This window comes from Plodia interpunctella, chromosome 13, assembly GCF_027563975.2.
Source record: "Plodia interpunctella isolate USDA-ARS_2022_Savannah chromosome 13, ilPloInte3.2, whole genome shotgun sequence".
NCBI classification, from domain to species: domain Eukaryota; kingdom Metazoa; phylum Arthropoda; class Insecta; order Lepidoptera; family Pyralidae; genus Plodia; species Plodia interpunctella.
In genome coordinates, this window is record NC_071306.1 from 858,683 (window position 1) to 880,184 (window position 21,502).

The window sequence follows — 21,502 nt, forward strand, 5'->3', positions numbered from 1 at the left end:
GTGCAAGCGTCTCCTCGAATGGAAATTAACCATGCTAGGGCCTAAAGCGTCCTCGGGATAGACCACAAATGCGGTGGAAAGACAACGTGAGGAAGATAGCCGGCTCGAACTGGATCTAGAGAGATCAATGTCGGAAGGAATGGAAAAGGCTAAAGAAGAAAAAGACAATAGCTATTTTTTTGGTGAAAACAAAAATTACTTTTAACGTTGTTAAAAAAATATGATATTTGATTTCGGCCAAAAATCAAGAATCCAAAGTTACGGTCGGACACTATTGTTTATTGAGTTCAAGTTCTTTGCACAATCCATTACATCGTCTCAATTGTCTCATTATGGGACAACTCAATGGGACTAGTGGATGGACGCCGGGCCCCACACTCTGGAGTCTCCACCCTTTCCGTTTATCACAAGAATCTACTTATTTTCACCAGTCCCGATGTCTGTGAGTATTACGTGAGCACTATGGGGGGCGGGGGGTGTCTTTGCTTATTTTGGATAACATGGAGGGTAGAGGGGAGTCTAGGTGATGATTACGTCATCGAAAGGCAACCATCACATTGTCTTTGCTTGAAAACGAAACGCATTTTCGGGGATTCCCGCAAATAATGGATACGTTTAGGCACTCGCTTTAGAACCGAGTAGGGGAATTATCGCGCGCTATTCACTTGTCTAAATTTCCTCTGTCAGTGTATTGTTTCGTTTGGAAACTATAGCGAGTAGACGTATTGTAAGCATAGCAAAGCTAGTTAACATTTGTGTTACCGTTAATGTTTAAATAAGATGTCGTTTCAAATAGACAAATCCAAGTTATATCAAAAATTGTTTGAAAGTTTTAAAAAATCTCATACAAGTACGAAAGATTATAATATTTTTGTCCCTTACTGTATGTTGAATACCGTATCAGTAAAATCTAATCTATATTCTAAACCTATTTTGTTATTTTTAAAATTATAATAATTTTATTAAAAAAAAAAAACAATACATTAATTGAAAAATGTTTACGGGTAGTGTGGGTAAGAGCTTTGCTTACTTTTGCTGACAAGGGGGATGGGGGGAGGGGGGTAAATAATTGTAATAAATCTGCTTACGTAATAGTTGAACGGCTCAGACACTTGTAACACCACGTTTGTCTACTGAATAAATCTAGTTACTGTTACTTGAACAACGTAAAATATTTATGAAAAGTATTTATGTATTATAATCCTGACCTGCACAGCTTCAGCGACGTCTTGCTGGCGACAACAAGCCTGCTTGAGACACACGACAGTTCCGCACAGCAGACAGACGGACGCCTCTTTGGGAACGGCTCCGCACTGCAGACAGACCCTCTCGTGGTAGTACGTGAACAGGCGGTCGTAGTCGCGCGGCAGCGAGAGCAGCGCCGGCTGGCACCACTCCACGTGGAGCGAGCGGAGGAGGCGGCGAACCTATGGAAAACATAGACAAACATCGATATGGATAACGTAGCTATTTTTTGTTCCACTAGCTGTTTACCCGCGACTTCGTCAGCGTTAAATTGTAATTATATTGGTTTGGCCCAAGAACGTCGAAATGCATAATGACAGATTTGCAAATCCTCAGGTATCAGTAATTTGTCACAAGGATGGTTCGCAGAGCGTTTCGACCGCTGCGGCTGCGCAGTCATTACAATCCGTCAATTTTCTTGAGGAAGGAATAATTTCCAAAATCAATCATTCATAAAATTGACATTACTATAGTACAAAGCCATTAATGTATAGTCATATAGTTAAACTCATTCTTGTCTTTGTTAAAATTTGAAAAATCGTAATGACAGCGCGACCGCAGCGGCCGAAACGCTCTGAGAACCACCCACAAGTGGTCAGAATAGTAAAAAGACAGATTATTGGGATTAATGTATTTACACATGCCAGATTACTAATTTCTAGGATCAAATATCTTTGTGTGATAGCGAATTAAATCACGAAAGATCATCAAAGAAAGATCTTTAGACGTCTTTTCAACGTGATTTTCATACAAATGTTCACACTGTGTTATAGTGTTTTGGTAGGTCAAAAAAGTAGCTTTTGTTTTTTACCAGTCAGTTTAATCAAATGTATTTTTGAATACAACTCACCACTAACTGGCCCCTGTCGGCTGCGGCGCCCAGTTGCCGCGCCCAGCGCCTCGCAGCTACCTCTGTCCCGCTCGGCAACGCTCGCCCTGAAACAAACCAACATACATTTCTGACAAAAATTACACAATTGAATGGTCAAGATTGGTTTGTTAACACCCAACGTTGTCAACCAACAGGAGACAGTGTCCTTTGATTTCTTCATTTTCTTGACAGACTTATTATATATTTATTATATATTTATTATATATTTATTATTATTATATATTTATTGAGAAACAAAAAAAAATATACCAGGGGCTCTGGTAATAATGCGCGAGAATCGGGCCCCTGGTCCTTATTCGAAGGCGATAGCCGATAGTGGGGATTGTCCTCTAATTAGCAATTTAATAAAAAATATTAAATCCCTAGTAGACTATAAGTACTAATACAATTACTTTACAATTACAATCGATTCAAGTTGTCCTTTTCTTTTATTTATATTGTCAACATATTTGGTTTGCGAGTCAAACGTAAGCATGTAATAGGATATACGACAAGGTCAGAGAATTGTAAAATATATGTATTATCTAGATAAAGTAGACATATTTAAGATCATTGTTATAATTCATAGATTGTAACAATGTAGCTGGCTCATGACTTTCCAACCACTATGTCAACTGTGTCAAATAAAATTACCCGTTATTTTCATTAAATCACAAATCTTCGACACAAACGTGTGACTGAATGAATGAAATGGAGTGAACGAGTGAATGCGTGATTGAGGCAGTCAGTCGGTTACCGGCAGAGCAGCCGGCGGCGGCTGCGTCGGGCACGAGGTCGAGGTAGTGCAGGAGACGCGCGAACTCCAGCCGCGCGCTCGGCGCCGGCGGCAGCTCGTGGCCGTACAGCTGCTGCCGCAGCAGCGCCGCGATGCGCACGAACGGCAGCAGTAGCTCTTGCAGCTGCAATCGATCTTATGTTTATCCTTTACCAGCTGTTGCTCTCGTTGCAGCAGCTGGTAAAACTGTGCTTATAATTATTTTAAAAAAAGTACGCGTAAGTAACGCGTAATTATTAAAAAACAATACGTTTTTATGTACAGTATAAAAAATCGCGTACTTTCGAGATAATTGTACTATAAGACTTAATCAATACCAAATTCCATAATAATTTGACACACACATGTAAATAGTTCCACGGAACAAGTGAGATTTTTTTTCTCAATACTTTAATTTCCTTTGAAGCGTCAATGGAACTGCTGAGAGAAAAAATTCAACATCAAAAAAAACATCCACCAGACAAGCATTTCAGCCGGCAGCCATTACCTGGCCCTCCATCTGCGGCAGGTCGGGCGGCAGCAGCGCGGCGGCCTGCGGCGGCCCGTCCTCCGTGAACAGGTCGCAGTCGGCCAGCGCGGACAGCAGCAGCCGCGCCGCCGCCTGCAGTTCGGTTCCCGCCCCACTCACTCTGTCGTTCCCGGCCAGAGCCGCCCGACCCTCCGCGTTCGTACTCGCTATGAACTGGCACACTATCTGGTAGTACGACAGTGTGTACAACGCTCGGACTATGCAGGTGAAGTGTTCTGGAACAAGTTTGTTAGACAAATTAGAAAAACCCCCGACTTTCAATATTCATTTCGCTAGAACTTTTGAACGGCTGAACCGATTTTGATCAAACATATCTGAGAACCACCGCATAAAAATTTGCTATCGAATAAACAGTATCCAAATTGGTTTACTCGTTGATGAGCTACGCTGCCACGTACACAGAGAGACAGACAGATATACATAGCGGTCAAACTTATAACACCGAGGGGTGTTCCGCATAGTGCAAAATTACATAATAATATACATACACATATTCCTCACAAACTCTCGCCTTTATAATATTAGTAGGATAGACATATATAGATAAACATCCAAGACCCAGGTCAATCAGAAAATGTTCATTTCCCATGTTGACCTGACCAGGGATCGAGCCCGTGATCCCCAGTGTAACATTCCAACATGACGACCATTAGTCGTAGTAGACTTACGCAAATCAATGTGAGGCGGGTGTTGCGGCGCCAGCAGCAGGAAATGCATGAGCAGCGCCGTGGGGTCCTTGAGCAGCAGCGGCACGGGCTTGCCGGCCAGCCGCTGGCCGCACACGACGGCGGCGGCGTTGCCGTCGTCGCTGGCGGCGCCGTCCTCGTCCGGCGCCAGCAGCCGCCACGCGGCCGCCGCGCCCAGCCCCGCGCCTGCGTCACGCAGCACCAGCACGTGCGCGCCCGCCACCGACATCAGCGGCACTAAGCCAATTTACAATACATTACATGATGATATTTGTTGCCCACTAGCTTTGGCACGCGGCTTCGCCCGCGTTAATTATTCGAGGTGAAAGATACCCTATGTCCTTCTCCATACTTCAAACTACATGTATGCAAAATTTCAAGAATATTGGTTAAATAGATAGAGCGTGAGAAGGTAACAAACACATTTACTTTCGCAATTATAATATTAAAATAGTTAGGATGTTCTTCCTTTCGATGTCTTTGATACTTGCATCACAATGAGATTATTTATTTCTGCCTATAACTACTCTCAACGTAGACTAATGGTAAAAACTCGTGAGCCGTGTTCTAACTTGTATTTATTTATAAGATCATCAAACGCGGCTCCATAATATCGATTAGTAGTTTGTAGCTTTGGTAAACATCATTTAATTTAGAATATGACGTGAAAAAGATTTTGATTACCAGGCAAAGGATAGTACATAAATAGTATTAAATTTCGTTTGCATTATAATTCAGACGAAATTTAGTTCCTTTAAATAAAAAAATAAATTTGCCACATCCACAATATTTTTGAAAGATCTATCAAATGAATAAATAAAATAAATAAATAAATATATTAGGACAAATTGAGTTAGCCCCAAAGTAAGTTCGAGACTTGTGTTATGGGATACTAACTCAACGATACCATATTTTATAACATATACATATATAGATAAACATCCAAGACCCGGGTCAATCAGAAAAAGATCATTTTCCATCATGACCCGACCGGGGATCGTACCCGGGACCTCTCGGTTCAGAGGCAAGCACTTTACCACTTCGCCACCGGGTTCGTCGAATGATACCTATGATACCTATTAAACATGTTTTACTACACTTTTCTAATACTAATCCTCTCTAATCAAAAGCCGGTGAAGGACGAACGAACAGACATGACAAAACTAATAAAGGTAATTCGGACAAATTAAAAAACCGACTTTCAATATTAATTTCGCTACAACTTTTGAACGGCTGAATCGATTTTGATCAAACATATCTAAGAACCACCGCATAATCGGTAATATAAATAAAATCGGTTCACCCGTTGATAAGCTACGGTGCCACGTACCGTACACAGACAGACGGAGACACTTAGCTGCCCCTCTTTTTGCGTCGTGGATTAAAAATGAAGACAAACCCTATGGGAAATAATAATTGAAAATTTCTCACCGATACACTCGTTCCTAGGCTTGTACCTCGGCGGACAGCTGGAGTGCAGCGCGCCCCCTCGCTGCACCAACTCGCACTCGAGGTTGGTTCGCACCAAAGACGCGACGAATGTGAAGATGGCGGCCGGGGAGCTGCCGTAGCGCTGCCGCAGCTTGCTGCTGGCGGTGGCCGTCATGTCCTTCATGGCCTTGCCCATCGCGTCCGATAGTCGGCTGCCAGCCTATTATTAATAATGGCTAGCTATATTACAAATGTTCACAGCTAGATTTTAAATTAGACCATCGATACTATATTTATTGTTATAAAGAGGTAAGCGTTTGTGAGTTTGTATGTTTGAGACGGACAATCTCCGAAACTACCGTAGGCTATATGTTATCTCAAAATTCCCACGGGAATGAAGTCCCGGGCAACATCTAGTCCGCTATATAGGGACCAACACTGTTCAAATGAGTTTCTTTCGGCATTTCTTCTCAGCAGTGGTCGTTCCGAAATGCCAGTAGTTTGTAGCTTGTGAGAAATAACTATAATAAGAAAGATTGACGAGAAAAAGTGCCTGTGAAGGTCTAATTTCTGAATAAATGATTTGAATTTGAATTTATAAGTGTAAAAATCGCATCAACTTCCATCCAGACAGATACCATATAGATTTTTTTAAAATGTTTTGGCTTCTGTTAGTATCTAAAAGACTCATATTTTTATGATTTAATATCTTCTATATACAGACATAGCTTGCTTACGATTTTAATGTAAAAATAACTTCTATCATCATCAGCCATTTAAGCGTTCCTACTGTGCCGTTAGAGGCGTGTGGTTCCGCCCTAGAATAAAACCACTCCATATCCTCCCGCGGATGTCGTACGAGACGACTAAGGGATACACAGCTGAAGAAGGTTTAGCTGAATTCAGCGTGATTTTACCCGAGCGATTCCGGGATGGATCGCAGGTTTATTATATAATTATCTTATCTTGTGCACACAAAGTCGTAAATAAATAAAATAAAACTCACCGGCGAGGGCCGATCCTGCTCCAACATTCTCTGCACCTGCGCAGCAAGTTCTCTATACGAGGCGTTGGTGTTGCCGAGCCCTGCTGAGGGCGGCGCCCGCGGCGGCGGCGGCGGCGGCGGCGCCAGCGGCAGCACGGTGTTGGCCAGCTGCCGGCACACGGGGCAGAGGAACTCGCCGCGCTCCACATGCAGGTTGTGCGGCCGCTGCGGCGCGGCCAGGCTGCGCAGGTACAGCTGCAGGCAGCGCAGGTGCAGGTGATGTCCGCACGACTGCACGTGCACCCCCCCCTCCCATCCTACGCTCACGCTCATCAGCCATGACTCCTAGATATGCAAGACGATGCGCTGTAGTCATATCATTACTCAACAACAACAAAAGTACAAGTACAAAAGATGGAAAAAAGGTCCAGACTCAGCAATAAATCACAGGCGAGCTGGGCGTTCTGTGACGCTTATGACTCTGCCAGAAACCAGGGTGAAGTTTCTCCTGGAGAATTCATACACTATTATTATCATATTGATACTTAAAGCACGACATATATACTAATATCGGTTTAATGATATTCATAGAGTTGAGAAACCATGACTGGTTTTCATATTTTCATATAAATAATTTCCAACTACCCAAATAACTCGCTTTAGAAGACGCCGACTTCTAAAGTTTGTTCGACAAACTGTAATATATTTCACAAATTATTTTCTCTTTTGCAACCACCCTGGGTTAATCTAGTGTTACCTTATCAAAGTGGTCGTGTAAATCGATGCTGAGCCGGTAGTGGTGCGCGGCGGCGGTGGCGTCGCGGGCGGCGGACAAGCGGCGCAGCTCAGCCTCCGACAGCGGCAGCTTCGCGTTCAGACAGGACGAGCTGCTGCTGGCCACCGGCGACGCTGAGCTGGCCGCGCCCGCCCGCCGCCGGTGGCCCAGGACTGATGTCGACTGATCATTCAATTAATAATTAACACGTCATATAACACCATACATTTTTAATTATGCCAAAAAAATTAAGGCTTAATTTTAAAGACTCTATCAATGCATGTGAGTAATCAAAATGTAATATCATCGTTCATCACCACAGATATTAAGGTTGGCGTTTATCCCAAAATATCAATGAATTTACGTAGTAAATTACGTAGTTAAATACGACGTAGTTTGAGGATTTAAATATGAGTTTTTTCTGTCTTTGTGTTTTCTTATGCAATAAAGTTGTTACAAGCAAACAAATATTGAGTTAGTTACGATAACAATAAGTTTTACAAAAAATACATTTTTGGTTTCAAGCTTCAATAGTTGTTAGAAACAATTTATTGCGCATACAACGCGTGAGAAATAATGTCTGGGCAGTAAACCAATGAAAAGTTCCCACATCGTGAACCGGTCCTGAGTGTACTATATTGACACGATGTAATCCAAACTAAAGTTATAGCTCAATCGATAGAAGATATCTTTTTCAAAATTAAATTGCAACATTCCACCCGAACAAACATATGTAGTTTTTATGAACACACATACATTGCAAGTTAAAAAAATATATGCTCAGCGAAATGGCGTCACAGCCGACAATTCAACAACGTGAGGATAAGTAATATAATCAAATACATACCTGTAATAGCACACAGGGCACAGAGACCAATGGTCAATCATTGACCCTAGTCGGTGCAGTAGTTTTACAGAAAAATAAATAATAAATATTGCAGCTGCGTGCGCGGCGAGTAGGCGTCACAACCAAGAATACCACCAAGACACAAGAAAGAGTCAATAATACGCGAGACTGAGAGAGAGAGAAAGAGAGAATCAAACACACACCTGTAACAAGACACACAGGCCAATGGGGTCATCGACCCTGGTCGGGGAGGTGGTGTTGCAGATGACACAGTCGTAGTCCTTGACGACAGCGTCGTCCTCCCATTCCATGGGTGCGTCGCTGCCCGCCATGCTGTGCATGCTGGACAGGAACTGTTGCTGTCTGCGGGCGAACTCTTTCATCAGTTGCTGTTGGCGTTCCCGCGCGCGGCGCGATCTTTCCTCTTTTTCTTGGCGTTCTCTGAAATTTTTCTCGTATTAGGAAAATTGGTAAAACGTTGGGCTATATTTGCCAGTCTGCCTACTGGCCGAGTATCGTGTCTTTATCAATTACGTAATAAAACGGTTTTCCACTATACGTAATAGGCAAAGCTCAATAAACATTGAATTGAAGAAAAGGTCGTGAAGATATTAATAATATAGAGCCGGTGACAGCCGTGTCCACTCTGGTGTTTTAACGTTTATCAAAAAAATACAGACACACTTGACTGTTGCAATTGAAATGGTCGACTCGACTATTAGAATAGATGGTATATGAAACTGGAGAGCGACACTTAGAGTACTTTTTGCCGCCGCGCGGGCACCGGGTAGTATTAAAATGTGTTTGTTTGTCCTTCTATCTATCTCCTATAGCATTGGATTGAGGTGATTTTTCGTGTGATGCTAGTTGGTGAGCTGGAGAATGATATAGGTCACTTTTAACTATTTACTTTCAGCTTTTAGCAACAGTTACGGTCTGTTCAAAAAAAGGCAACACGTGTTTATCAAACAATCCTATTTGGTTGCTAGCTTTTGCCCACAACTTCGTGTGTGAGTAAGAATCCGTTTCCCGTGGGAATTTCAGGAAATACCTCATTTATGCTCCCCTACACTGTCCTAGGAACCTACACACCAAATTTCAACTTTCTGCGTAGTAGTTTCGGCTGTGCGTTGTCTGTCCATCAGTAACGTATGAGTTTTATATACGAGTATATAGGGAGATTGCAACGGCAAAAAAATGTAGTTCGTCAAAAATCCGATTTCTTCACTTTTTGGACAGATTATAGTTATTGTTGTACTCACCTAGCTCGTTGTTCCGCCTGTCTCTCCCTCTGGTGCGGCCACAGCGTATTCCTGACGTGTTGTATCGCGGCCGCACAGCGGGCGTCTAGTCGAGCCAGCTTACGTAATAAAGCGCCGATGAAGTGTGGGCCGTCGCCTAAAACATACACATTATTAGTTGAGGGCGACAATAGCCATTTAAATTGATTTGTGATACGTGTCACACATGTTTTTAACTTTTTGCGGATAGTCACTAATCTGATAAGAGCACTATCCCGGATAGGCAGAGGTGTTTGTTCAATTCCAACTCGATTCCAGGATTTTTTCATCTCATTGTTATTTTCAAAAATAATTGCAATTTCTCAACATGTCCTTTCAACAAAATCTTCCTATTCTCAGAAATTGGATTTTGAAAAAGGGACATTTTGGGGAAGAACTATTTTGGAAAATGGTCATTTTTAGAGAATATGGGAAAGCGATATTTTTTTAGCCGGTGAACATTTTGGGAAAGGGAGATTGTAGTTGAACCTCAACTGTTACATCTGTGTAGAAGTGTTTCTACGCTAATATTTTACAGAGGCCTAAAAGATTATATCAATAATATCGCTTCTAAATACCGATTTAGATACACGCAGCTATATTACACATTCGTCAGGAGATGATATAGACAAATGAACAGCAATAGGATCGCAATCCGATCGGGCCGTGCGAGAACTGAGTAGTTGATTCGATAATCGATTTATGCGAGCACATATTGCGGCTGCATGTCTTAATCCCGTCATCATAGACATTCAATTTGGGGGTTTCAAAAGAGAATAAGATAAAATATCTTGACGACTTCGGTGGCGCAGTGGTAAAGTGCTTGCCTCTGAACCGTGAGGTTCCAGGTTCGATCCCCGGTCGGGTCATGATGGAAAATGATCTTTTTCTGATCGGCCCAGGTCTTGGATGTTTCCATCTAATAGATGGCATCTATATATGTATATGTTATAAAATATAGTATCGTTGAGTTAGTATCCCATAACACAAGTCTCGATCTTGCTTTGGGGCTAGCTCAATCTGTGTGATTTGTCCTTATATATATTTAATTATAAATAAATTTACCAATGGGTTCGTGTGTCTCCGGTGCGGGTTCATCGAGCGAGAAGGAGTCGAGCCGTCCAGAAAGTTGAGAGTGGAGTTTGAGAAGTAGAGATATTATCGATTCGTTTACGGGGATCGATTCGTCCGCTTGCTTATGGAGTTGCATCTGTTAGGAAGATTCAGGCTGTTACCAATCTGAAGTTATGTTTTCAATTTATCATTAGATTTGATAAGGTGTATCTTTTGTTTGTTTGTAAACTATTTAATGTACAAAGAAAAACACAAATAAAGACTGAAAAATACAAGATATATTCATTCACACATGCAGCATTCATTAAAAATGTGTTTTACATAATAACTTTTTACTGAATCGGTAAAAACATTAACCGATTATTTTGGGTGCCGTTTATATAGATATTCAAAAATTGACGCAAGGGAAGGCCTCATAATCATTCAGATCAATAAGTTACATAAAAGAATTAACTTGGTCCACCACCGAGGCTTAAAGTGCCTTCTGAAGCACGGAGGAGCTCGAGATAATAGATTGGTCACCCGTCCAGTGACCCACCATTACGAAAGTTGCTCAACCGCTAATAACTAAAGCTCCTCTTGAAGTTTACCATATCTCGCATTAGAAAAGAGAAGATACTACACGTTTTAATAACACCACCAGTGGTGGTGTAATGGTCAACACGACTGTGGATCAAAAGGTCCCAGGTTCGAATCCTACTCGTGCCACATGAGTTTGTATACCAATCTGACTCATGTATAGTAGTTTTCATCGACCACCACTTGCTTCCGGTGAAGGAAAACATCGTGAGGAAACCTGCACACTTGTTGATTATTAACTTGTGTGTGAAATGGAGAAGGCAATGGCAAACCACTCCATTATTAATGCCAAGAAAGTTGTCGCGTGTGTTTAATACCACGAGCAGAGATCATCAGAGACGAGGAATACGACTATGAAGAAGAACAACGCCAGCGTGCTCCTCTTGAACTTTTACATAACTCGCAAGTCTTCTTCTTCTTCGCGTGTCGATGGCAAATCAACGCTCTATTGGGTGCTATCAAAATATATTCCTGCCAGAACCGAGCCTCTTCAATAGCTTCATCAGAAGCTGGCATCAAGTCAGGCCGAGTACAGGTGTGGCGAGGAGCAGCCAAGCTTACCTGTGTGCTGGTTGAGGGTTGCGATTGTTGGGGGCTGTCCTCGAGCGAGGCCGGGGCGGGCAGCGCTGGGGTTGGCCCCATTATACACCATTCAGGGGCCGACATTTCTGTTCAAACAATGTCTTTCATCAACTCACTGAAAGATTACTAAATAAATACTCTTTATTGTGGCAACAAATGTGTGCGAAGTGTCTCAAATAATAGATCCCATAGAAACAACAATATCAAATTGACGGACCAACACTGTTCAAATGAGTTTCTTTCGGCATTTCTTCTCAGCAGTGGTCGTTCCGTAATGCAGGTAGTTTAACAACTATATAATATAAAAGGTGACGTGAAAAAGTTCCTGTGAATGTCTAATATCTGTATAAATTATTTGATTTTATTTGACAAAATGTTGTTCAAACATTTGGAAAGACATGGCAATGAATGAACGAAATTATTTGATACTCACCGTAGTCGGCGGACACGGGCGGCGTGACGTCATCGCTGAGCGCCAACGTCATCCGCTCATCGGCCTCGTCCGACAGCTGCGACAGCGGCTGCAGCGGCTGCAGCGCCAGCGACGACAGTGAGTGCGAGTCCTGGACATGAATAACGGGTTTTCCCTCTCTCTCACTCTCTCATCTCCGCATGTACCTAGTGTACGCGACTGACGCCGCGATCCCCGGGGTCGGCGTAAAAATAACCTTAAAATGTTGGAAGTTTTCCCAGTTCCTTCCTCAGCCGTTGAGCGTAGGAGCCCAGGTGCCGCTTACCTACTTTTGCGTCTCCACTCGTTTGAAGACACGCCTTCGTTTTGAGATGGGTTTGCTCCTATAGCCGGAGCTTTAAAAAGGCTGAATTCGATCAAAAAGCAGATGTTGACATATCTAATGATTTTGTGGGGAAGTTGAATCATAAATTATTTTAACACAGTTGTTCTTTGGTAAACCTGTTGTAATATGATAAGTAAAAGAATCATACCGCCGAGTTACGAGCATTAGGCTAATTGTTTCCTGACTGTGTTTTAATATGTAAAGAATATGTCGTTTTTCTGTTCATTTTGTGCGTGTTGTAATAGTACGATTTACAAATCTGTCTATCGACCGTAGAAATTCTCTCGCAAAATAAAGTAAATTTGATAATAAAGTCACCTCTAAAGCTCTTATACGCGGCGCGTCTCCTCCCGCGTCAGATTGGTCGTCTGGCATTGAATCTCCACGGGCCACCTGCAAACACAAATAAAAATAAAATAAATATTGCGCGCGTCAAAACAACTTATTATAGAAGGTGAAAAGGGAAATTAGAAACGGAAACTAAAACTGAAATAAAAAAAAAACGTGTAAGCTTTAGTAGAATCGATATATGACACTAACATTTTTTGACAGTTCATAGAAAAGGTCGAAACATCAGAAAATCTAAAGAATTTCCGACAAATATATAAGGACAAATCACACAGATTGAGTTAACCCCACAGTACGAGGGGAGGTCAATAAGTTCGCGGATTGGAGGGGTTGGTGGGGGTAGGTTTACTCGTCCAGGTAGTTACTAGTTGAGCACCTCATTAAGAGTATATATATCAAGTTTGAAAGTCATGGGTATAAATAAGTTATTTGAGAGATCTGAAAAATGTATTATAATTAAGGGAGAATATATAGAAAAGGAAAAATAGTTTGGTGTTTAATTTCAACCCGCTTCCCCTTTATTCCGCGAACTTTTTGACCTCCCCTCGTAAGTCCGAAACTTGTGTTTTGAGATACTAATTCAATGATACTATATTCTATAACATATACATATATGTATAGGTGAACATTCAAGATCCAGGTCAATCTGAAAAAGACCATTTTCCATGTTGACCTGACCGGGGATCGAACCCGGGACCTCCAGCGTAGTAGTCCGGCATGGTGATCATTAGGCCACGGAGGTCGTCAAATGTCGACAGTCGTCAAATGTACATTTAATACAACTTATTATTATTATCATCATGCCACAAGGAGTCCACAGCTGGACACAGGCTGCTCCCAAAGACTTCTATGGAAATCTATAAATAACTAATAGTAACTCTCTTTCTGTCTGTCTCTCTTTCGTTTTCCCGGTCTTGTGTGCTATGTGCCTTACGAAACCAATTTCGTACAACACACAAAATAAAATTTAAACAAGGAAGCTGTACAGTCAACAGCACATCAAGTTACCCAGCATGAACCTCTAGGGCTTGGTAACAGCGGCGGTGTGCAATGAATTAGTGTACATGTTGACGTTCTGTTTGTTGAGTGTAGAGTACAATATGATACCTGTAATGGTGCCGGGACAGCGAGCTGCGTGGAGCCCGCGGGGGGGAGCTGGCCCGGCTTGTGCGGGGGGGGGCGGCGCGGCGGGGGCTCCCACTCCGTGTCGCCTGGGAACGATTGATGCGTGTCTGTGGTGATCGAAAGGTCGCAGGTTCGAATTCCACTCGTGCCACACGACAATCTGACTCGTGTATAGTAGTTTTCATAGACTACCACCTGCTTCCGGTGTAGGGAAACAACGTGAGGAAATCTGCACATTGGTTGATTAACTTGTGTGCGCAATGTAGAGGGCAATGGCAAATCATTCCACTAATATAGTGCCAAGAAAATTGTGTTTCATTCTACGTAATGACCACGTCCCTTAGCCACGAGGAAATAAGACCATATAAAGAAAAATTCAGACCCGTGCATTGTAAAAATTACAAAATGTAGTATCATAAACAAATAATATTTGATCGAGCGAGCGAGGTCTACAAGTCATCTTGGAGCAAAATACATTTTTTTGTATGTAACGCAATAACTTTCAAATCGTTGGTCTGATTTTGATGAAATTTAAAAGGTATGTATAGATCTGTCAATAGAATTTTAAGCTCGTTAGGCATCAAAATCGGTTAAGTCGTTTATGAAATATTCACAATTTTGTAAAAACATTGATTGTGTTCGCGAGATCTAAGTTCGCGGCGAACGAATAGTTTGTATACATTAGAACTAACTGTCAGAATGATAATGCGCGGGATACTGGTGCGGTTGCGCCCTGTCGCTGTCGCTGTCGCTGGGCGCGCGCGGCGGCACGCAGACGACGACAGTGCGCGCGTTGTCGCAGACGGCTGCGCCGGCGAAGGCGCCGAGTAAGGGAACACCCGACACGCGCGCCCGCTGCCCGCTGTCCGCACACTCCGCTACGCACACGTCGCGCTACCGATGCGTAACACGCACTTATTATAATAAACGCGCATGTAGAAGTAAAGACGACTAAGTTTAAAAAGAAAAATTACTAAGTATATAATAATAGAAGTTTGTGTATAAGACCTATATTTGTTAATTGACGTCTTTGGAGAAAAAAGCTGCGGTGAAATTTGTTGCGCCGCTTCTTCTTCATTCGCGCTTTGGAAGTCGGGAGTAGACTTAGTTTAAGTTATTTTTTGACTTCAATAAATGATTTAAATTGAATTAAGAATTTTGAATTTGAAGTATAAAGATGCCCATTTGAAAAATTTACAAAGAATGAAAACGTTGTTGTGGCAATAAAAATGATTTGTTTCTCCCTTATAATTAGTACCTCCTTAAATACACTTACAACAAATTGATTTGATAAATTATGCAAGTATCTGTAAAAGGTATAATTAAGTTACAAGTACTTAAGACCATCTTTATTACATACACTTATAGAGTTGGCACAATATCAAATTTTGTTTTTTTTTTTTGACATTTGAAAAAGTAACCAAACTCCGATTTGATTAGTTGGTTGAGAAGGAAATTGATAAACTCACATGAGTGGAGCCGAGTTCGTCGGTGAGATGAGCACAAACGTGCAGCAGATAGACGGCGAGCGCCAGCACGTGGTCGGGCGGCGCATGCGGCGCCGCGAGGTCGGGCGCGCGCCGGTGCACGCCGCGGTGCAGCACGCCCAGCAGCGCGCCGTGCAGCACTCCTGGGGCACCGACAAACTTATTCTTTGCTCTCCACTTCTCCACACCACCTCTCATATCAAATAGCTTTCCGTACAACTTCGCGGCCTATCATTACATAGTACAAAATATACCATTTCCCGCTGTCTGTCTATCCCTATGTATGCTTAGATCTTGACAACTGGGCAATGGATTTTGATGATGTCAAGAGAACACAAAGGATAAGAATGAGTGGAAGAAGTTAAGGGAGGCTTTTGCCCAGCAGTATGACTCAAATAGCTAATAAAAAAAAATAATGATTCAAAGAAAAAAAGTCTAAATGTATACTAGTATGAGGCTTCGCTCCCGTGAGAATTTCGCGATAAAAAGTACCCTATTTGTTAATCCAAGTTATATTCTACCCGTGTACCAAATTTCATAACAATCCGTCTAGTAGATTTTGCGTGAAAGAATGACAAATACATACATACGTAATCTTTTTTTGTATTTCTTTTAGTCATTGTGCGAAGTAGTAACAAAGTTTTATCTATCTAGAGAGATGGAACCGAGGCCGCACCGACGTTATTGCACCTTCTCCGCTGCAGTCGCCGCCATGTTGTCTCTATCTATCTATCTAGATGTAGCCGCTGTGACCCACCTGAAGCGCACACAGCCCTGACGTCTCTGGCGCCGGTCGGGCCAGCCTGCGGCAGTCGCAGCGGCGGCCACAACGCGCCGGCCGCACTGCCGTTGTTGGCCACGCCTTCTCCGCTACTGTTGCCGCCATTTTCCTTTTGTTTCTCACGCACACTATAAGAAAAAAATATATATTTAAACCCCTTATTGAAACAGAAACACTTGATTGATTAAAATAAATGTATAAATTAATAGAATAGGATTTATTAAATACTACTAGAGCGTGCGTGTATCGCAATAAGTTAAGCTCAGTGGCTATGCGAAGCCAGGCTAGTTCTTTAGTGACAAATCTTATTTTTTTTTTATGTAAGTACACAACATAACAGTGTAAATATATAACTTACAAATAGAAAACTAAATACAAAGGTGTTACTTATTTCTATAGAAATTTCTTCCAGTAGACTCCTGAAAAAAAATTGAGAAAAGAGGCATTGGCTTCTTCTTTTCGAGTCGAAATAATAAACAAAGTGTTAAATAAACAACTCACTATGCAGTGAATCTGTCCATAGACGCGTGAAAGTCCCTCCGATGCACGGCACGTCTCAGCACGTGCAGCGGTTCGTAATATTTCTCCCACACGATCGGTTTGGGCACGAACAGACCCTGTTCCAAGTTCTCAGAACCTTTTGGCGGGGGACGGTATAAGGATACCTGTAAACAATTTAATTTTATTTTTATTTCTAATATATAAATAAATAAATATATTAGGACAAATCACACAGATTGAGCTAGCCCCAAAGTAAGTTCGAGACTTGTGTTATGGAATACTAACTCAACGATACTATATTTTATAACAAATACATATATAGATAAACATCCAAGATCCGGACACATCAGAAAAAGATCATTTTCCATCAAGACCCGACCAGGGATCGAACCCGGGACCTCTCGATTCAGTGGCAAGAACTTTACCACTGCGCCACCGAGGTCGTCAATATATGCTAAAAAAAAGTAAAGAAATTATATGAGTGCGTTGTCTCCTGTTGGCTGGCAACATATAATATGATAAACACCCAGTGGTGTTTATCAACCAATCTTGACCATTATATTTGGTATTGCAATGGAAAAATCAGTAGTTCATCAAAAATCGATTTTCTTAACTTTCTTAACAGACTGTGCTTGACTGCCTTTACGTATAATAAAACTGTAAGTATGCCTGTACGCAGGAATACAGGAATATTAAACAAAAATAATTATGGGGGGTTTTTATGGGACTAATAGGAGCCAAAACAATTTTTTTAAATTGTTGTCCGTCTGTCACAGGATTCGGCTGTGATTTTAAGATCGGTCGCTTGTCAACTCTTTGGCAAACAGCATTGCCAAAGAGAGTTGGGTTGCAACTTACAATCAAAACTTTGTTGTCAATCAACGGGAGGACATAGGCGGGTCTTATTCTAGCACGGAAACAGCACACCGCAGAAAATTTACACAATATTATGTTATCAACTAAATAATGCATACATTATTGGCAGATATAGATAAGAGGTCAAATAAAGGCATTCATTGTCCGTTATACGAGTATCACGCATGCCCAGCTCGTGTTCGTTATCAAAATAAATAATATATAAATAATTGATGATAATGATGTTTCGATCCTAACATCTGCTCAAGATAATACAAATCTACACGAACAACTTATTAACATTCTTACAAAAACGTCAAACTGGTTGAATGAGCACAACTTAGAAATAAATTATTTAAAAACAAAATTAATGGTCTTCCATCCATACCAAAAACAATCATTAAATGTTAAAATAAGTTTCAATGGGATGAACTTGGAGGTAGTAAATGAATTTACTCTTCTGGGTTTAAACATAGATAGCCATATAAACTGGAAGTCGCATATCCAAAAGCTATGTGCTAAACTATCTAAGTTCGCGTATGCTCTCAGAGAGGTAAAAAAATCCACTGACGCTGAAACGGCAATTATCACGTACTACGCCTATGCCTACTCATGGCTTAGTTATGGTACATTTTTGTGGGGCAACGGAACCGACTGTGATAGAATATTTACCCTACAAAAGAAACTTGTGCGCATAATTACAAATACACAACAAACGGACAGCTGCAAACCTTATTTTAAAAAGCACAAACTCCTAACTCTGCCGTGTATATACATCCTACAAGCATGCAAATTTACCCGAAAATATCCCGAGTTTTTCAAATCGCGGAAAGATATGGTAACCAAATACACACTCAGACATCAAAATAAGTTGCAGCTGCCTATTTCACGCCTCCGACTCCACTCAACTAGCCCCCTAGTAATGTCTATAAAAATCTATAATCAACTCCCAAACGCCGTTAGAGAAATAGAAAATATCAAAACGTTTTTACAAAAAGTTAAGGAAATCTTGATTAATAAATGTTATTACACAATTAATGAATATTTAGAAGATAAATTTACACAATAAAAATTAATTCAAATAATTAAAATACTTACTTGAGGATGAACTTTTGACATTAATTTTATTAATATTATTATTATTATTGACTTATCAAAAATGTATGACTGATAATAGATTATGCCTAAAGATGAAACATGAAGTAATTTATACTTATCAAAAATGATTAAATTTAATAGATAAAATTTATTCATGTTAATAATGTCACTTTACACTGACAAAGGTTCTCTAACATCGACAAATGTGGCCCTTCTCCCATTGCAGCGCCCGTCAGGGTCCTTAATTGCTACTATTTTTATAATGAAGACCTGTATTTGACATTAAGGAAGCAATAAACAATTTGAATTTGAATTTGAAAAATTCTGGGAAACCCCAGCAACACACGTTGTCATGTTACAAATTAAAATGAACACGCTACTAGCAACACTATGGATTTATAGCATGGATATTCTTGTATTAAGTTCCCGTATGACGCCCGTAACGAGGACGCCGAATCCCGTAAGACTAAATGTCTTGGATATTATGTTTGTTTATTTATGACTATAAATGAATATAAATATTAATATAAATGTCGGATATTTAAAAATAAACCTTAATGCTGACTGCATTTTATCTTGTGTTAGTTCGTCGATTATACAATGATAAACCTTATTACAAACCTCTTTGTGCACAATTTCGAAGTAACTGGTGTGTGCCAAGTTGTAACAGTTGCGAGTGGGATTTATATAATGTTAATTGATCGATGGCTGTTCACAACTCAAGTTATAAACAACAATGAACCTTATTACAAACCTCTTTGAGCACAATTTCCAAGTAACTGGTGTGTGCCAAGTTGTAACAGTTGCGAGTGGGATTTATATAATGTTAATTGATCGATGCCTGTTCACAACTCAAGTTATAAACAACAAAGAACCTTATTACAAACCTCTTTGAGCACAATTTCCAAGTAACTGGTGTGTGCCAAGTTGTAACAGTTGCGAGTGGGATTTATATAATGTTAATTGATCGATGCCTGTTCACAACTCAAGTTATAAACAACAATGAACCTTATTACAAACCTCTTTGAGCACAGTTTCGAAGTTCCTGGTGTGCGCGTTGCCTGACCTCTCAGGCATCAGTTCTAGGAGTTGCGAGTGTGTTTTGTCTCCGGCCGCGAGGAGGGTGCTCACTTCTAGACGCGACTGCGTCAGTTCGTCATTGCCTGGGGAGAAAACACATAATTTTATCTCTCTTTTGTCCATTGCTTTTATAGCAATTTATTTCGAGCTCTGTCAGCTCTTGAGCGATTAAACCTTAATCTTCTTCTTCTTCTTGTGATTGGTGCCCTCTATTCAACAACATCTACGGTATATTATATATTCAACGCGTGACAAAAACACAAATGTCCCTGCAGTAGCTTTAGGAGTTGGGTACATCGTCAGGTCACGCTAATAAGAACGCATCATAGAAATTGAGGCGACGTAGAGAAATTCAACTGGACAAGCGGAAGTAGGTGAAATGTAACTTGTAAGATTACAGACACTTGAAAAAAATATTTTCCATATTATCTCACCGAGGTTGGTCTGCGAGGAGACGAGGATGGCGAGGAAGGTCAACAGGCCCTCCACCATGGCGTCCTGTTCGGCCGCCTGAACCGGGGACATCGGGAGCATGCTCAGCCATTCCCGGACGCCGAACCTATATCCAAAACATGATATAATAAACACAAATATGGTAAAAAAAAACTTTTTGGCCAAAACAGTTTTTGTTTTGAAATGCTATTAGCTTTACTTTACACGGTAAATCCTACTTATAAATGCGACAGTTTGTGAGGATATATGTGTGTTTGTATGTTTGTTACTCTTTCACTCAAAATATACTAGAAGGATTGTTATGAAATTTAATACACTGGTAGACACACAATTCCCACGGGAGCGAAGCCCAGGAGAACAGCTAGTAGTATATAATTGAAAATTTTAATAATTTCATGGACACCACAACACTGGATCGTTAAGGGAAACTGTAACTCCGCACTACTATTTTTCCTCTTCAATAATAATGTCTGGAACAATTCACAGCGATAATTGTTTTATACATACATTAACTTTTAAGTCATACGTATGTATAAAACATTTTCACGTGTATACCCAAACTGTGCAATAAAGCATTATGTATTGTATTGCTTAACTAACATATCGATACACATGTCGATGAACTGGTCGGCCGGCAGGTGCGCCGCGCAGATCTGCAGCCAATAGATATCCATGTCGACCATTGAGTTGCAGAAGTTGGCCTGGATGTACGTCATCGCCTGGCCCTTGATCTGAAGGCCGTTGCGCACCCATATCCCGGCCAGGATCTCATAGAACAGGCTCTGTGGCAAATAATAAATTAATTAGTTTGTATGTAAGAATTAATTGAATTGAATTAATAACAAAGGCAGGCATTTTATCAGCAGTGGGGTACAATAATAGACTAAAAAGTGTAATTGTTTACTTTTTCGTAATATTTAGTTTTAAGTAAGTAAGTAATAGTGTTAGTTCCTAGCTATGTTTACAAAATTTGTCATGTTGTGTATGCCTATATAAATAAATAAATAAAAGGGAAGAAAATTTTAACGACTTTATTGTACAAATTACAAGAAAAATACATGTACAAAGCGGAGTTATCCCATGTAGGGATCTTTCACAGTCAACCGGCGATACGTCCAGAGGACAATATACAATTTATATTAGTAATATAATATATGCTACTATATATTATATAGCAGCAATATAGTTATTATAGGTACAAATTTAATTACTAAATTATTAATCATCGCGGCTAATACCGATAGGCAATTAGGCTATTGGTTTTATCGTTAAATTAAATTTAAAATTGAGCTGGTCA

At 40.7% G+C, this 21,502-nt stretch overlaps 1 protein-coding gene across 1 annotated transcript in view; it reads right to left on the reverse strand.

Annotated features, from left to right (window-relative positions):
• The window catches only part of Ubr3 (Ubr3 ubiquitin ligase), a 68,349-nt gene that overhangs the window by 4,572 nt on the left and 42,275 nt on the right, over positions 1–21,502 (reverse strand). The window contains exons 10-31 of the mRNA XM_053753812.2: positions 20,806–20,987; positions 20,187–20,311; positions 19,693–19,835; positions 16,720–16,883; positions 16,195–16,346; positions 15,420–15,580; positions 14,643–14,844; positions 13,933–14,036; positions 12,796–12,870; positions 12,114–12,243; positions 11,660–11,766; positions 10,511–10,655; positions 9,428–9,563; positions 8,369–8,606; positions 7,301–7,501; positions 6,565–6,888; positions 5,559–5,778; positions 4,110–4,364; positions 3,400–3,656; positions 2,874–3,036; positions 2,096–2,181; positions 1,209–1,427 (exon numbers count right to left, since the gene is read on the reverse strand). Coding sequence (XP_053609787.1) covers positions 1,209–1,427; positions 2,096–2,181; positions 2,874–3,036; positions 3,400–3,656; positions 4,110–4,364; positions 5,559–5,778; positions 6,565–6,888; positions 7,301–7,501; positions 8,369–8,606; positions 9,428–9,563; positions 10,511–10,655; positions 11,660–11,766; positions 12,114–12,243; positions 12,796–12,870; positions 13,933–14,036; positions 14,643–14,844; positions 15,420–15,580; positions 16,195–16,346; positions 16,720–16,883; positions 19,693–19,835; positions 20,187–20,311; positions 20,806–20,987 — 3,789 coding nt within the window. The remainder of the gene's footprint in view (positions 1–1,208; positions 1,428–2,095; positions 2,182–2,873; positions 3,037–3,399; positions 3,657–4,109; positions 4,365–5,558; positions 5,779–6,564; positions 6,889–7,300; positions 7,502–8,368; positions 8,607–9,427; positions 9,564–10,510; positions 10,656–11,659; positions 11,767–12,113; positions 12,244–12,795; positions 12,871–13,932; positions 14,037–14,642; positions 14,845–15,419; positions 15,581–16,194; positions 16,347–16,719; positions 16,884–19,692; positions 19,836–20,186; positions 20,312–20,805; positions 20,988–21,502) is intronic.